A 16,732-nucleotide genomic window follows, 5' to 3' on the forward strand; every position below is an offset into this window, starting at 1 on the left:
CCGACCCTCACCCCTACCCTACGTCTTCCTTCTACGTTCATGCCATGGCGTGTGTGGGCACAGATAAATTGGGAGGGGGGTGCGCTGCCTCTTCTCGTTGTGGCATTGTCCTAGTACGCATTGCTCTTGATGAGCCGTTAGAGTTGGCGCGCGCGCTCTCTCCATGTCCCAGGTGCTCACCTCGTATGCTTGTTGTTGTCACCGCCACGTGGCGGCACCCGCGTGTGCACTCGCCTCTTCCGCTTCAAACCCTCCCTCGACAATTCGCCTTTTTTTAGGTTCTCGCCTCCTCCCCCCCCCCCCTCTCGCCGGAGAGTGGGCCCTCCCTTCCGTCTATTCGGCTCGGTGCGTCGCATGAGTGATCAAAGGGATGTTGTGAACGAAAAAAAAGGGGGAAAAAGGCAGCGAAAGAAAAAGTGAATGCGACCGCGAAGAAGAAAAGAGTTCTCCCCCTCTCCTTCCCCCTTCCTCCCTCTCTATTTGTGTGTGTGTGGGGGGAGGGAGGGGGGAGGGGGGGCGTGTGTGTGTGTGGGCGTGTGGGCCTCAATGCCCCCCTCCCCCTCTTTGTCTTCATTTTCCTCGTCGTATCGCATTTCGCTTTTTGTTTCTTGTTGTCGTTTTCCCCCCTTTTTTTATTTCCTCTCACCCTGCTAGGTTCGCTTACGCTTGAGGTCCACGAATATGTACCGAAGCTGGTGGAGGTTGTCAGTCTACTCCCTCCTCCCTCCTCCCTCCCTGCCTCTCCTTGTATCGTGTGCGCGGAACACATCTGTGCCCGTGTTGGTCGACCGCACTCTTGCTCTCCCTCTCTCCCCCCCCTCCCGTGTGCGTTCTTGTGGAAGCCTCTGCACATGAGCAAGGAGGGAGACACAGCACTTTCCAAGATGATCCGATGAGGAAAGCGGCACCGATGCCGGAGCACACACGTGGAGACCCACACAACAGCGATAGAGGGAGAGGCGAGGGGAGGAAAGTAGAGACGCTTCGATCACAACCCCCCGCCCCCGCCCGGCCCCCCTTTTTCACCTCCTCCACCGCCCATCTCTTAACCTCTCCGCTCACTAACTGACAACGCTAAGAACTGTGGTTGAAGCGGAGAAAAGTATATAAGAAAAAGCAATGCACGAGAGATATGCAAACCTAACGAGAGTAAGCACATAACGAGAGGGAGTCTGCCCCCCCCCCCTCCATACACACACACCTCTCCGTCGTCTGTTTGAGCCTCCCTCCACCCCTCCCTCCCCAACTTCCTCCCGCTGCTTAGAAAAGAGAGGAGTGTGTGCCCTCTGTCACGCCTTGACGGATGGGTGGGTAGTACGGAGCAGATGCTCTTCTTCTCCGGTCATCTGCTCGCCGCTCCCCCCCCCTTCTCCTCTCCCAGCTTTGGCTTCTCTCATGCTCTTTTGGGTGCCTTTTTTTTTCATGTGTTTCTCTTTGTGTGTATGTGTGTCTTTCTCTGACACGGGTGATGTACGAGGGTGATGTACGTGCCGAAGCACAAGGCTGTACATGAACGAAAACATGTCGGAAGGCAAGCTCGCCCTCACGGACGGAACGAAAACCCTTGTGCGCGCCTGTGCGCGAGGGTGGCTGTGCCTCCTTTTACTGCTGCCCTTTCGCCCCTTCTCCACTGCCCGAACTGTCCATCCTCGTGGCCTCTCCTCCCCACTGTCCTCTTGGCCCCACGCCTCCCTCTCTTTTTTTTTCACAGGCATGCACATGTATACGCGTACAACGAGTGCCCATCTTCTCGTCTCGTTTGTGCTGCGGCTTCAGCGACGTGCGCGCTCTCGCTGGCGTGCGTGCACGTGGTGCACGCCATCACACATCTCTTACATCCTCTCAAGCCTCCCTTGGCTCTTCGTGTGCGTGCGTCTCAGCGTTCAAAAAAGGGGGCTCTTTTGTTTTCACGTCTCTGTCAAACGGAAGCGCACACACGCGCAAGCACACACACACCCACTCCCCACCACCGGCTGCAGAAAACGAACGAAGAGATGCTTCGTCGTTCTCGCGTCACTCGCTTCATCGTTCCGAGCAGCTCCGGCGAGGAGCTGCCACGGTTCCTGGCCGAGAGAGAGAAGCTAATCCTCACCACCAGCGGCGACCTCTACGCGTTCGTGATGGAGTATGACCGCCGCAGCACGATGCCCCGCTTGTGTAGTGGCCCCCCACACAGCGACCTCCTTTCGCGCCACTTGTTCAGCGGCTCGCCCTTGGCTGGCGTCTTGACAGCCGGCGGCGTCGCTTTCTTTGTGCTCACTTTTGGGTACAACGTCGGCAAACCTGTTGTCGATGCCCACCGCAAGTTCTTCTGGAAACGGGCCGACGCCGCCTACGGCAAGCGCAGCCGTGAAACCACTGAAGGGGCGGCGGCTGAGGAGGAGGAGGAGAGGGACGGCCTCAGCCCAATGGAAGAGTTCGACGACCTCATCGAAGCGAAAGGAAAGGAGGGGTAGTCCCATTCGCATACGAAAACGGCGGCTTTTGAGAACCACTCGCACCGCTCGCTCGACACAGAATGGCGTCGACGACATACCTCTTCCTGTGTATGTGTGTGTGTGTGCCTCTCTGTCGACACAAGCATGTTCTCCTCATCTGTTTGGCGTCGGTGCTTACTCTGTTGGTTTGGGGTGACTCATGATGATCATGATGCCCGTGTTGTCGTTGCGACCTCTGCTGCGTGGCTGCACGTTCTCTGCTCTTTGTGCGCCCTCTCGTGTTGCTGTATAGTCTCCTTGCTCGACGATGGCGGGTTGAAGCCGCCGCCCCCTTTCCTTCGCTAGTCCACGCCGTCCACCCTCACCCCTCCCCCAAGAAAAAACGACGACGACCCACAGCCTCTCATGCATCGCTCCTCACCAGCCTGAGCACACACATACACGCATATGTGCCCCGGTGCATGTCAGGACCGTGTCTCGGAGCGCGAGAGGTGCCGCAGCAGTCGTCCTCCAACTGCCTTCTTCCTCCCTTCCTCCCCCTACCCCCTCCAATATGTCGCTCTCGTGTGTGTGTGTGTGTGTGTGTGTGGCACCTCCCGACGGTCGTAGAATTCGGGCGTGAACGGCGTGTGCGACGCATACACCCGTGGCAACGTCAAAGAGGACGTAGATCATTACGTGGCACGACCACCTGTGATGGAGCCTCTCTCACCAACCCTTGTTGTCCTCTCCCGTCATCTCTCGTATCAGCCACCGGAACGCGCCAGCACGTACACAACCCGAAGGGTGGTGTGCGCCAGCCCACAAGAAAAAAAACTTTCGATTTGTGAGCCAAAGGTACGTCAGCCAATGTCGCGAAAACGACGGCAGCGGGCGGCCGCCGTCAGCGGTACCCCCTTCCCCGCCTCCCTCGCCTCTGCAGCTCCACCGACGTCGTCTGAGCAGCTGCCGAACGGCGCGACTCGCAGTCGCACAAAATGCAGAGAGAATGACGGCGGGTGTTGTGTGGCAGCGCGGCGCAGTCCGCATCCAAAGCCTCCGTCCCTCTCCCGCTCAGAGGCTGCCCGTGCGGCGCATTCACTCGTGAGCAGCAGCAGCGGCGCCATTCATCGCGAAGAGGCGTCAGTGGTAGGTGTGGAGGACTTTCCTTCCCCAGTGCCGTACCTCCGTCGCGTCGCCAGCTCTGATGGGCACCTTAATGGCAGTAGGCACGGCAAGTCGTTCCCTGTTAGTGAACATCCGCCAACTGGCAGCGCAAGCGTCGGCATTACGGCCATGCAGAATGCCACGTACTGCCGCAACTGGTCTCGGGTGGTCCTCGGGGCCACCTCTGCCATCATCTTCCTCCTTGTCCTCTGCGTCAGCTACGCCCTTTACATTCTCGTCGCACCCTATGGCCAGAGCATCATGAACGGCGTGCTACTCTCCATCGTCATGCATCCGCAGAGCCGCCTGCGGTCGTCACTCTACATGGGCACCGCTGTCGATCGCATGACACGCATGCAGCAGCGTTGGGTGGTGCGGGGGCGGTTGATGGGCCTTATCGGCTCGTGGCTATCCTTGTGCCACTTCGCGTCCTTTGTGGTGATGCAGGGGACCTTCTTCTTGGGCCTCAACAAGATCCACGTGCACGCACAGTCAGCGCTCCTGGAAGAGGCCTCCGCAGCTGGACGTGGTGCCAGAGCGGGCGTCAAGGACGCCAGCGGCGCGTCGCGCCCCGCGGAGACGTCTACATCCTCGACGGTCGCCTCGAGAGCATCTCCTTCGACGGGCGTTTCGCCAGCCCAGCTTCACCGACGCCTCGTGTCCACCCCGCGCGGGCGCCGTGTCCTGCGCTGGCTCACGATCTCCATCATCATGCTTGTTGCCCACTTGCTGGTGGGTGTCACCTACTTTTCGCTTCTGCACGTTGTTTTGGGTGTTGTGTTTGCCGTCGCGGTGCCCTTCCTGCCCGCCGACACGTTTGTCAGATCCATGGGGCGTATGTGGCGGGTCGCTGTCCTCCTGTTCTTCGTGGTGGGCCTCACTCTCAACTTGACGGCTGATGTGCTGTCCATCAGCGAGGCTGTGCGGCGCACCACATCTGCTGTTGTAGGCAGCGGTGGCGGTGGCGGGGATAATGCGGCCATGGCAGCTCTGTCCGCCTCTAATCTCTGCGATGGACTTGTAACAGCGCTGGGGGTGGAGAACTGCACCCCGACTGCGCCGTTGGCGGAGGTGGCCGTCACGAGCGGCCCCATGGCAAGCGGAGAGGATGCAACGAGCGAGGCAACCGCGGCGGCGACGTCGCACGCCGACGTGGACGCACTAGGTGTGTTAGGCGAGTATCGCAGCCGTATCGAGGCCTTTCTCATTGGCAAGATCCAGGACCTCGTCGTGCAGGAGTTGGCGGACATGTTCAGCGACGGCAACGTCTCGAAGATGATCGAGGCGCTCATGGAGGTGCTTCCGCCGCAGCTGCGCGCGGTGGTGACGCGCGATGACGCGGTGCTTGCTGGACTTGAGAAGTCGACTAGCGAGGGCGACACCTCGTCATTGAGCGGAGGAGAGGACGGCACTCGCGAAAAAGCTGCTGCGCAGCCGCTCTCGTGGCGCGCTGTGCTGGCGAGTGCGCGCGGCCTGCGCCCCGCAAGGGCCATCAAGTCGCTCGTCTACGACTCCCTCTCGGGCACGTCTGGCAGGACTCCGAACCGCGCGAGTGACACGAGTGTCTGCGGCGCGACGGCGGCGGGTCACAAGGTGGGGATCAACTGGGTCACCGTCTCCCGCTTGTTCGCATCTCACCTGCTGCCCTACGTCGAGCACGCGCTGCGTCTGTTCTTCCGAGTCGGCTCCAATCTGCTCGGCCTCTTCGACAGCATCTACGCCGTCCTTCTCTTTGTTTTCTGTTACCGCTACCTCACCCAGCTGGAGCACACAGTGCTCTACTACGGCGTAGCGAAGTTGCTGCGCGTGGTGCAGCCGGAGCTGGGCGACCACCACGCCCGCAACATCGAGCAGGACATCACTGTCTCCCTCATCACGCTTCTGCAGTCGTTCTGGCACCTGACGTGGTTTCACTTTTGCATTACGTTCTGCGCCTTCAAACTCTGGGGATTTCCGACGCCGTTCTTGGTGGGCCTCGTCTCCGTCGTCCTGGCGCTATTTCCGCTCGTACCGAAGTGGCTGAGCCCGTGCTCCATCGCGCTTGTGTACATGCTGGTGCAGCTCGCATCGCGCATCACCTCTGAGGGGACGAGTTGCAGTGGCAACAACAGGCCAGGAGAGGCGCACGCGGCTGCTGCGACGGACTTTTCTCTCTTCTCGTTCCCGCCTGGTCGATCGTGGATCGAGGTTCTCGTGTGGTGCAAGCCGTACGCTCTTCACTACACCCGCGCCCTCAGCTTTGGCTTGGCCGTACTGCTGGAGTTCGGCGACGAATGGCTTCTCTGCGTCTCGCGAGGACTGCGCGTCGGCCTCTTCACGGAGGCCGACGGGAAGGGCCGCGAGCAGCTGCAGCCGTTTGTCATTGGGACGGCGCTGGTCCTGGGTTTTGTTGCCTACGGCACCCGTGGCATCGTCTTTGGCCCTTTGACGGTCATCGTTGCGCGCGTACTCTTCGATAACTGGGACATTGTGCTGGCGAACCGCGAGCCCCGCCGTCTGACCGTACCGCCGTCGTCGTGTGTGGCTGAGAAAGGAGACGACGACGACGACGAGGAGGAGGAGGAGGCCTCGATGGTGGTATCACCATAGTGTGCGCCGCCACGCATGAGCTCCCCTCCAGAGCGGGTCGACGCCGCGCGTGCTCACGCGCGCAGGTGCACGGCAAACTTCCCCTCACCCCATGTCGTCACACACTGCTTCACTCGCAGCCCTTGCGGAGACTAAGAGACAGCCCCGCTGCACACGTAGAAATATATATATATATCGGCATTGGCGCGCGCATCCCTCCTGTGCGCCGCACGCATGGACGCACACTTTCGTCAGGTGTGTCGACGAATATATCAACGAGTAAGGACCTTCAAAAGAACACAACAAACGCACAGTTCTGGTGGTCGCGTGGGGGAGAGGGGGGACGAGCACACACACACACACACACGCAGGTCATGCGTCTGTGTGAATGTGCTCGCCGCCACCGCCACGTCCTGGACATGTGGGTGACGGCATGCCATCTTTCTTTGGACGGAGGTCACCGCGCTGCGTGACATGCACAAAATGGCAGGGTGTGCCGGCGGATGGACTGGATCGCCTTGCAGCGGTCTTCCTCATCCCCCCACCCCCTCTCACGACGGATGAAATGGTGATGACTTTGAATTTCTCGGAGCCATGACGCTACTTGGAAGTAGGCCGCTACAAGAATCTGCTTTCGGTGCCCCTATCGCCTTGCCTGTGTACATGGTTGCCCGTATGTGTTTGGGCGTACGTGGATGCAGGGTAGCTCGCTGCCGAACCAGTCTGCGCATCGTCAATGGGTGGTAGCGCATTGGTGTACACACCTCGGCATAGGCGTACGCAAAGGTGGGCGGCTCACGCGCGACGTTACGGTGGTCGCTCGTAACGCGATGACCAGGCGACAGTGATCTCATCCGCGTGTTTCTGTGCTGCTCTTTCACGAAAGAGGCCCGGTGCGTACTCCGATCGTGAGTGCGAGCGCTTGCCCGCCATTGGGCGGAGGGGCGAGTGCGGTGCCAGATCGGACGCCGCCGCGCCAACTCGAAGGGGTGTGGCTGCTCACACACACACACACGTATGTGAATATACAAGCATCATCGTCGTCTCCATCCCCCCTCTGCGTGTCTGTTATCGCTCCCACACGAGTCAGTGGATGACTCCCATCAAGGCACCGAGGCTCTCGTCACTCCCGCTGGCAACGGCCTGGTGGCGTCAGCATGGACTGGCAGACCGTCTCGACAGCTTTCGTGCCTGTCGTCAGCCAACCCCGCGTCAGCAACCGCTTCAGCGGACCACTGATGGAGGCGTGTCACTGGGGTGGGCTGGCCTTTCGACAGGCACTAAGCAGTCTCTAACCTCATCGCCCACCACGGCCACGGATCGACCGCCAGATCTGCCACTGGTTCTGGTGAGTGCTTGCTTGCTCAGCTACCCCATCACATACCGAGGTACCCACACGAGCCTCCCTGCCTTGCTGCGGCCGACGCCGCTACTGTTCCTCACGGAGGTGCTGTTCAAGGAGCTGGCCCTTGTGCAATGCGTTCCTGTGTGTCCCGAAGTGCAGTGGTTGGGGCTGCCGGTCCCTCGTGTGCCGCTGCGGCTTGTTCGGGGCTCCCGAGGCACAGGCGACGCCCGCCAACGAGGCAACGGATGGGCTGCGGCTCAGCACAGCTCAAGCGCGATTTCGCCATCCTTGTCCATGGGCGCTTCGGATAGCGTCGCTATCAAAGATGAGCGCGAGGTGCGGTACCTCGTCGAGTCATCTGCCGAGGATCATGTCCTGTTGCGGTACGATGCACCGAACGACACATTCGCCGACCAGTCGCCGTCCCCCCAGCTTCACTCAGCGTTCCTTGCACAGCTCCTGCAGGACCTGAAAGCTGTGGATGGTATCATTCTCAAGTCCTACTCGCCCAGCTGCGGGGTGCGGGATGCCCGTCTCTACGAGGAGGCTGTCACGCCGCCGCCCTCGTCACTTTGTGATCAGCACGTCTGCAACGCTTGTGAGCACACAGGCAAGCCAACGTCGGCGTCTTTCACTGGTCGGCGCCCCGCCGCATCGACGAGTGCACAGCGCCGCTTCGACCTTGTCGACGGCTTCTTCACACAGCAGCTGCGCAACTTCCTGGCCTCGATGCACGGTGTGGACGGAGGGCGATGTGCAGATGCCCGGTGCCACCCTGAGGCAGCAGTGCCAGTCATCACCTGTGATCGCCTGCTTACTGACTTCTACACCGAGGAACGCCTACGTCGAGTGCCGTTGGCCTGGAAAGTCAAGAAGCGGCGTGTCGCTGGGAACGCTTCGGAGGCGGCACCCCATCTCACCTCACTGGACAGTTTCATGGAGTCGGTGCTGCAGCATCGAGACTGGCGTGTTTCGCAAGGCCGCTGCTAGCCCCTCCCCCTGCCATATTTCTCTTCATGTGGTGGTGCTGCCTCTGCCGCAGTCTCCTCTCGTTCTTTCCCGTGCCCTCTTGCTTCATCCACCCACCCCACCCCCTTCAGGTGCCGCGTGAGTGGCGGGTGGAAGAGGAGGTTGGAAAAAAATTACCCGCCACTGAGAAACACGGACGTCCATTTCCTTGAGAGCACACCAGCACACCTCTGCACGCAGTCTTGGTTCAACTATTCCATGCACACATGTATATGTATATATATATATATACACATGCGTGTGTGTCACGCTACATGGAGATGTAGGAGGCTGGCATATCTCTCCCCTTCCTCTGTCTCGGTGTCTGTCGACTCCCTCTGTCTTCCCTCTCCCTCTCGTTCTCCTGTGTTTCCTCTGTCGTGCGTGTGCTGCGCGCGCATCCTCTCTACAGCTTTCGGTGTGTGCGCGTAGCGGTTGTTGTGCAGCCGCACCGTATTCGCCAGACAGAAACACACACACACACTATATATATATATATACCGTACGCGTGGAGGGACGTGACAGCCCCCCTCCCCTCCCCTTTTTCTTCGTCTTCTGAGCGGCAGGAATGGACTCCAATCCGCCGCCGAGGCGCAAGACCGCCTTTAATGAGGAGTTCGATGTGATGCAGGCCATACAGGAGGACCGCATGGCCTACCACGCCAGCATCGCGTGCCACGAGCGGTGTGTGCACAACTACTTCTTCAATAACTTCTACTGGCGAGAGAAGACGTGTATGAAAAACTGCCTAGATAAGATCAACCAGGCGACCGTCATCACGAACATCAACTACGGCAAGTTCGAAGACGTCGAGTCGAAGAAGTGACGCTGGTGAACGATGAACGGAGAGGGAGAGAACGAGGCGAAGGGCGGTCGGCTCATCGTGCATCATTCCATGTGCGCGTGCGCGTGTGTCCCCGAAAGGTGCTGAAGGGCTTTGTCGCATTGCCCCGTGCTCCACTTCTTCCTCCACGCTGTTGTGTGTCTCTTGCTTCGCATTGGCATAGAAACGTGCCAAGAAGCACGCACGGCATCTGATCGCTGCCGTCCCATCTGCCTGGCGTGCGTCCGTCCGCAGGTGCTGATGAGCACATTCACCTCTCTGTTGGGTTGTGCGCGCGATGGGGTATGCCGACGAGGCGGCGAGGAGCGTGACCCCCAGCAACGCCGCAGCGCCCACGTCGTTCTCCCCATGTCTCCTAGGCCTCCCCGTCCCTCTCGCACACGCCTTTACGTCCACCCCACACCACCCCACCCCGTATCACTCGCCAACATAATGTTGCTTATCTCTGCCGCGATGCCTAAACGGGGTGCGATTAAAAAGGCAACAAACGGAAAAGGAAAATGTCTTGTGTGCTCAGCCCAACCGAGGCGTGTTGAGAGGAGGTGGGAGAGGGGCAAGAGGAGAGTCCGGCTGCACCCCACCTGCTCCTCAAACTTATACGGGCCTTCAGGGGGAGGGAAGTAGCCATGCGCCCGTGCGCTCGGTTTTGCGTGCGCAGCCATGCCTTTCTCTCCGTCCTAAACCCCTCATCGTGCTGTGTTTCAGAGCTGCCGACGCGCATACACGCGTCTATTGGCCGATGTACGGGGTGTCAGCAGACAAGCACCGTGGCGCTGGGGCCGTGATGTCATCCCTTGGCACTTCCTCCCTTCTCCCTTCACGGTCATCTCTCTCTCTGCCGATGTGGCGCGCACCATCTCCTCGCACGGATCACACCTTCAACGGTGCCGAAGTTCATTCCTGTACACACACCCACACGCACACGCTCCGTCACTTCGCCCTCAGAGGCACACGCACAGATAGGCAGACACAGCCAACGGGCACCGAATCATTCTCTGCAGCGACGATGGTCTTGGCAGAGCTGGGTCAGAAAATTGGACAGGCGATTCATCGCATGTCCGCCAAGTCGATGCTGGGTGAGGATGACGTGAAGGAGCTGATGAACGAGATTGCGCGTGCGCTGCTGCAGGCAGACGTGAACGTCACTATCGTGAAGAAGCTTCAGGTGAGCATCAAGACGGAGCTGGCACTAGCGGAGGAGGGCGCCGGACTGAACAAGCGCAAGATCCTTCAGAATGCCGTCTTCAACGGCCTCAAGCGCATCCTCGACCCCGGGGTGAAGCCGTTCATACCGGTGAAGGGGAAGCAAAACGTTGTGATGTTTGTGGGTCTGCAAGGATCCGGCAAGACGACATCGTGCACGAAGTACGCCGCCTACTTTCAGCGCAAGGGCTTCAAGGCGGCGCTGGTGTGCGCCGACACGTTCCGCGCTGGCGCGTACGATCAGCTGCGTCAGAACGCGACCAAGGCCAAGGTACGCTTTTACGGGTCACTGACGGAGGCAGACCCGGTAGCGATCGCCAAGGAGGGTGTGGCGGAACTCAAGAAGGAGAAGTACGACCTCATCATCGTCGACACGAGCGGACGCCACAAACAGGAGTCGGCGCTCTTCGAGGAGATGAAGCAGGTGGAGGAAGCCGTGAAGCCGAACGACATCGTCTTCGTCATGTCCGCGACGGACGGGCAGGCGGTGGAGGAGCAAGCACGCAACTTCAAGGAAATGGTTGCTGTCGGGTCAGTCATTGTCACAAAGCTAGACTGTCAGACCAAGGGCGGCGGCGCCCTCTCCGCCGTCGCGGCGACGCGCAGCCCCATCGTCTTCATCGGCACCGGTGAGCACTTCGAGGACTTTGACCTCTTCAATCCGGAGCGGTTTGTGCAAAAGATGTTGGGCATGGGCGACATTGGCGGGCTGATGGACACGATGCGCGACGCCAACATCGACGGCAACGAGGAGGTCTACAAGCGACTGCAGGACGGCCTGTTCACAATGCGTGACATGTACGAGCATCTGCAGAACGTACTCAAGATGGGCTCCGTTGGTAAAATCATGGAAATGCTGCCCGGGATGTCAGGCCACGCCGCTACGGCGGGTCAGCAGGGCGACATTGCGCTGAAGGGGTTTATCCACATGCTGGACAGCATGACGGTCGCCGAGCTGGATGAGGCCAAGGTGAAGAAGATGATGACACCATCCCGCATGCACCGCATCGCGCGCGGCAGCGGCCACTCCGTCGTCGAGGTGCAGAACCTGATTATTAGCTACACGAAGTTTGAGGAGATCGTGAAGAAGATGGGCAAGATAAACTTCAAGGCCATGATGCAGGACTCCTCCGGCCCCGCCGCGGGGCACATGGGACAGCAGCAGATGGGTCAGCTGGCGAAGCTGCTCAACCCAAACATGCTACGGCAGATCGGCGGCATGGGTGGACTGCAGGGAATGATGAAGCAGCTGCAGCAGAGCATGGGTGGGGGTGCGGGTGGCGCAGGCGGGATGCCAGATATGTCCGCCATGGCGAACATGATGCAGATGATGCAGCAGCATCAGAAGCCGCCGCGGCGGTGAGGGATGGCGGGGGCGAACGCGAATGGCGCGGCACGATCTCGTGCGGTTGTGTGCTATGAACTGCGTGCTTGGCCACATCCGCGATGTGCGGCTTTTGTGAAGGCCGTGCTGCCGTCCCCGTTTCGGTCTTCTTTTGGTTGAATGGGAGTGCGAACTCTTTTATTATCTCCTCCACCCTGCTGCTGCTGCTTCTTCTCGCTGTGACGCACGTCTGCGGCGACGGGGCAACCGCTGTCGCCCGCGTCGTGTGTGTGTGTGTGTGTGTGTGTGTCTTGCTGCTGTGATAGGCAGCATCATGGTGGTGCCCCTTCGTAGGACTCATTCTCCGGTTGGAGGCTCTAACGACGGCAACAAAGAATAACGCCCACCGCAGCCGAGGGCCATCGGTGTGGTTGGGCGGTCGTGAACAGCCCTTCCGTACTTGCGCAGACGGTCATTTCCTGCACCTCCTTTTAGTGTGACGTGTCGCTGTCTGCCGCGGGTGTCTGCGACGGTGGTGGTGTTGTTCATGAGCCTTTCACTCTCGGCTTCTCGGCGTCTCTACCACTCTCTCCCTTGCATGCAACGGCGGATGGGGGAGGGAGGGGGGGGCAGAAACTCCAGCACCTCGCCCACATGAGCACGTGTGTGTCCCCTCACACTCGCCAAAGGCGAGAGGGGATGTAACTGATGCGTGTATCTATTAAGAATCCGTGATGTAAGAGGCATGCTACCAATCGTGTGGAGAGCTTTGGTTGTTGCTGTGGTGATGAGTACTTTAGTGGTGCGGGGCTACACACGTTCTTGCTCCTGCTTCCCTCTTGCCATGAATGGGTGCCTCCCAGTCGGCATCGCCTCCACAAGAACCGCACACACGCACACACACCCTCACTGGACACGCGCATACGCATTTACCACAACATGTACGCCTCAGCACACGGCACACAGATGGCGAGAAGGTCATCGATGCTCTGCACCGCCTGTCCACTCCGGCTCTCCTGCAGCAACTCCCGTCTTCAGTGCCTCACCTGTACTCTTCACCTTGGACGCTCTTACTTCCGCATCTCTCTCGCCTTCTGTTCGCCAGCCATCCCAGACCTGCGCCGACTTTGCACGCGCCATTGACAAGAATAGACACACGCACACACATACCCGCACACCTATATATGCATCGATCTCCCGTTACGTTTCGCTGCTCGTCCTTTTCCTTTTTCTCGGCTACCACGAGTAAAGCTGCTGCTACTGCTGCTGCTGCTCGAGGCTACACCGACACAACAACAGCGAGGGGTACATGCGCACACATAGACATTACGCTGCATGCAGAAACAGGGCCACTTCATCAGACCAAGTTACTGCTGGGCACGTTTGACGAATTTCGCGCTCTCTCTCCCTCCCTCGCTGTCTCTCCAAGTCGTGAGTGAAGTCCATCACGGACGGTAAAAGTGGAAAGGCTGCAGTGCACGAGTCACGCCCGATGCCAAACACGCAGCAGGCGCGGACGCCTACAAGGAACGTGCGTGGGGAGGCACCGGTGCGCCATTGGTTGCTGCTTGGCCACCGCAACGTCTTTGCGGACGACTCCTCGCCACCATCGCGCACCCAGGCAGCACAGCCCAAGTCACCGAGCAGCAGTGTCAGCAAGAGCAAGAAGCAGCAGCACGGGCAGTCGTTCAAGAAGGCTACCATCGAGTTGGCAGCACCGTTCGCCTCGCGCCGCGCTTTCAGTGCCGGCCGATACAAGGACGCCAATGAGGAGGAGGGCAACGTCTCCGGCATAAGCACCGCCTACCTCACACCCGCCCCGGGGCGACCGTCGCAGAGCCCCGACGAGGACGCGGGATCTGCACAGTGTGCACCAGCGGTCGTGGAGGCGCTCCAGAAGACGGAGGTATGCACGCGCACTCGAAGGGAGCCTCGAGGACAACAGCACGCGGCGGAGTCGTCTGTAGTCCGGGCCACTTCACCGCTGGAGCACGCTGAGGATGGCGCGGACGCAGTGCAGATGCGCGACTCGTCGCACGTGCCAGCACAGGAGCGACCCGCGTCACTGTCGGGCTCTTTACTTCTCTCTTTACAAACTCCATCCGGTGAGCACGCCGGTGATATGGCCCCGAGCGTCGGCGTGATACGTTCTGCCACGACGATTTCTGCAGCTTCTGCAGAGAACGCCTTTGTGCAACAGGCGGACGGCGGCACCCCTGCGACCATCAAAGATGCCGGCGCCGGCTTTGCTCTCGCATGCGTTCCCGAAACACCAGACCGGCCAATGCAAGTGCGCTTCTTGTGCTCCTCGAAGCCGCGGTGGCAGGGCGCGAGGACGCCCGACGAGACAGTCATTGCAGCCAACAACGATGGGAGCGGCGCGGACACACATGGGGGCCGCGCTAACTTCATTCAGTCGCATGCACGGGACGGGGTACCCCACGAAGAGACGGGGCCATGCGTCACCCCACCGCGCACACCGCACGCCGTGAGTACGATCACCACGTTCAGAGAAAAGGGCGAGGAGGGCAACGGCTTTGGCGGCGAGGATGGCGCCGTCGCCGACGCATGCGGCTGTTTCAATGCCCCAACGACGGCGGTGGTGGTCTGCGACCACAGTCAGGTGAACGCATCGCTCGAGCACTTGCCACCGCCTGCGGTGCTGCCCGTTCTCCCTCGAGCCAGCGCTGCCCTTAACGCGACGGAGAAGCTCTCCACTGCGGCAGCGACAGCATCGTTGAGGAGCAGCGGCGGCAGCCCCATCCAACCACTGACCCCGTCGCATCCGAATAACCGTGAGGAGAGCGCTGGGAACGCAACGCCACTGCGTCACTCGGATGCGGCCAAACCAGCTCTCGGGCAGAGAGGGGGCCCAGGTGATGGTGATGAAGATTGTATGCGTGTTGTGGGGCCGCACACGCCGGATGCGGTGCGAGAAGCACTACCGTGTCGGCTGCAGAGCGCCTCTCTGTCGTTGCAGGAGAGCGTCAACGCCATCAGTAGCTTCTTCACCCCAGCAAGTCGACCTGACTCTCGCAAGCGCGTATTGCCGTCGAGTGGGCGGGGCCCCAGTAGCAGCTACGGCTGCTCGGATGGCGGCAGCACACTGGAGAGCCATCAAACCCGCCGCTTGACGCCCTACTGCGACACCGATGAAGAGGATGACAGCCGTGGTATCTCCGCCTCACGGAACATGACAAGGCCGCTCGAAGAGAGTGCGCAGGAGGTAGGGCAGCTGCACCATTGTCTGCCCGTCGAGGACGTCGTGGCTGCCGCAGGGCTTCCAGGCGCGTGCTTGAGCAGCACCGACTCTGTTGTCACGCGAACTGCGACTCTGGTGCGGCACAGCGATGACCTCGCAGCGCTCTCGTCGCATGTGCAGGCGGAAGAGCCGGCTTGTCCGCGGGAGGTCGAATGGCGCTCGGCTCTGCAGTTCAGCTATGCCCTGCTGTCAGAGTACCAGCGCAACGTTTTGATGGCCTTCATGACGGCCTGCAAGGCGGCGTGGCTGCCGTCGATGGCGATGTGTAGACTGGGGTATGTGTGCACACTCGCTTACACATTGCCACGGGTGGCGGAACAAGCGCCGGCGACGAGCATCACCGTGTCGGAGGTGCACCTCCTCTTTCAACTCTACTGCGCCAGCCCATCAGAGAGTGCTGCTGATCGACTTGTTGCGTGCTTCTTTACCACGCAGCTGATGCGCTACGTGAACTGGGTGCACCATCTCCAGTTCGAGTGTCTGTACGTGTACATGGTGGCACTGCCGACTGTGTCCATGATGGAGCTGCACGAGCGCCGGCTTATCTGCATGCGGCGCGACTTGGGCATCCGAGACGCCATTGAGCTGTTCATGCTGCTCGCCCCTCGCCCACGTGCCCCGATGGTGTCTACAGGACGCCGTGTCTTCTCGACATTCCGCATGGCCTTGCACGCGCTCAGCGGTGGTGGTGGTGGCAACGCAGGTGCCACCACGGCCTCGGCGAAGCGCAGAGAGAGTTGTAGTGCGCGCACTCAGCACAAGCCATCATCTCCGGCGACTCCGCGCTGTGCCACTGGATGCCAACTCATAGCAGACGAGGAGCGGCGACAGCATGTTCCGCCGCGTGTTGAGCCGCTCTTCGCCTCGGAAACATGGAGCGCGCCTCGCGCCACGGGCGAGGTCAGCGCAGTAACGTCTCCCACAAACCACGGGACTGGTGGCAACCACGGAGATGCGCGGAATATGCTGCGCAAGGTCGCAGGCGCCACGAACCCGCCGCCACCTGAGATGCCCGAGCGCCATCGTGGGACGCCGCGTCTGCTGAGCAAGACGAACGACAGCAGACCGGTGGCGGAGAGAAGTCGCGGCGGTGGCGTCTCCTCGGTATTGTCTGCCTTGTGGCTGCCAAAGCTGATACGAAGCACGTCGCATACCGCGTCAGTGGCGCACAAGACACGTGAAGAGACGGACACAGTGGCTGCTAAGACGGACTGCAGCGAAGTGGAGCGACAGGATAAGGATGGCTTCTCCCGTCGCAGCGCCAGCAGCTTACCATCCTCACGGTCGCAGAATCACCGCGAGCTTCACAGGGGGAGCAGCAAGGACGCCGCGCTGCCGAATGGCGGGCTGCGCGCAAGGGAGGCGGTGCAGCCGAAGAAACGCAGCCGCACACCACCGCCGCCGCCGACGGACGCCGAATTTGTGAATCTACACGACGCAGAAGTTCTGAAGCGCTTCGTGAAGTAGCAGCGCGTGCTTGGATGTCAGAGAGGTCCCCCCCCCCGCACAGCGCGCGTGCGTCAGCGCATGCATGTGTGGATGGATGGATGGATGGTCTCGCACCGATCCTCTGACGGGCACGGGAGGAACGCGG

The 16,732-nt window shown here is 60.5% G+C and overlaps 6 protein-coding genes across 6 annotated transcripts; all 6 read left to right on the forward strand.

Moving 5' to 3' along the window:
* Nucleotides 1-1,994: 1,994 nt before the first annotated feature.
* LMXM_24_0690 (hypothetical predicted transmembrane protein) lies at nt 1,995-2,456 on the forward strand (the record flags this gene model as incomplete). The annotated part of the gene is made up of 1 exon (XM_003875832.1): nt 1,995-2,456. One exon carries the CDS (start codon nt 1,995-1,997, stop codon nt 2,454-2,456), a length of 462 nt encoding a protein of 153 aa, XP_003875881.1.
* Nucleotides 2,457-3,287: 831 nt separating this feature from the next.
* LMXM_24_0700 (hypothetical predicted multi-pass transmembrane protein) lies at nt 3,288-6,173 on the forward strand (the record flags this gene model as incomplete). Its single annotated transcript, XM_003875833.1, has 1 exon — nt 3,288-6,173. One exon carries the CDS (start codon nt 3,288-3,290, stop codon nt 6,171-6,173), a length of 2,886 nt encoding a protein of 961 aa, XP_003875882.1.
* Nucleotides 6,174-7,245: 1,072 nt separating this feature from the next.
* Nucleotides 7,246-8,487, forward strand: LMXM_24_0710 (conserved hypothetical protein; the record flags this gene model as incomplete). The annotated part of the gene is made up of 1 exon (XM_003875834.1): nt 7,246-8,487. One exon carries the CDS (start codon nt 7,246-7,248, stop codon nt 8,485-8,487), a length of 1,242 nt encoding a protein of 413 aa, XP_003875883.1.
* A 586-nt stretch (nt 8,488-9,073) lies between these two features.
* Nucleotides 9,074-9,331, forward strand: LMXM_24_0720 (putative mitochondrial translocase subunit; the record flags this gene model as incomplete). Its single annotated transcript, XM_003875835.1, has 1 exon — nt 9,074-9,331. One exon carries the CDS (start codon nt 9,074-9,076, stop codon nt 9,329-9,331), a length of 258 nt encoding a protein of 85 aa, XP_003875884.1.
* Nucleotides 9,332-10,355: 1,024 nt separating this feature from the next.
* LMXM_24_0730 (putative signal recognition particle) lies at nt 10,356-11,915 on the forward strand (the record flags this gene model as incomplete). Its single annotated transcript, XM_003875836.1, has 1 exon — nt 10,356-11,915. One exon carries the CDS (start codon nt 10,356-10,358, stop codon nt 11,913-11,915), a length of 1,560 nt encoding a protein of 519 aa, XP_003875885.1.
* Nucleotides 11,916-13,368: 1,453 nt separating this feature from the next.
* Nucleotides 13,369-16,605, forward strand: LMXM_24_0740 (conserved hypothetical protein; the record flags this gene model as incomplete). The annotated part of the gene is made up of 1 exon (XM_003875837.1): nt 13,369-16,605. The coding sequence occupies one exon, from the start codon at nt 13,369-13,371 to the stop codon at nt 16,603-16,605; it is 3,237 nt and encodes a 1,078-aa protein (XP_003875886.1).
* Nucleotides 16,606-16,732: the final 127 nt, after the last annotated feature.

Source organism: Leishmania mexicana, chromosome 24, assembly GCF_000234665.1.
Source record: "Leishmania mexicana MHOM/GT/2001/U1103 complete genome, chromosome 24".
NCBI lineage: Eukaryota > Euglenozoa > Kinetoplastea > Trypanosomatida > Trypanosomatidae > Leishmania > Leishmania mexicana.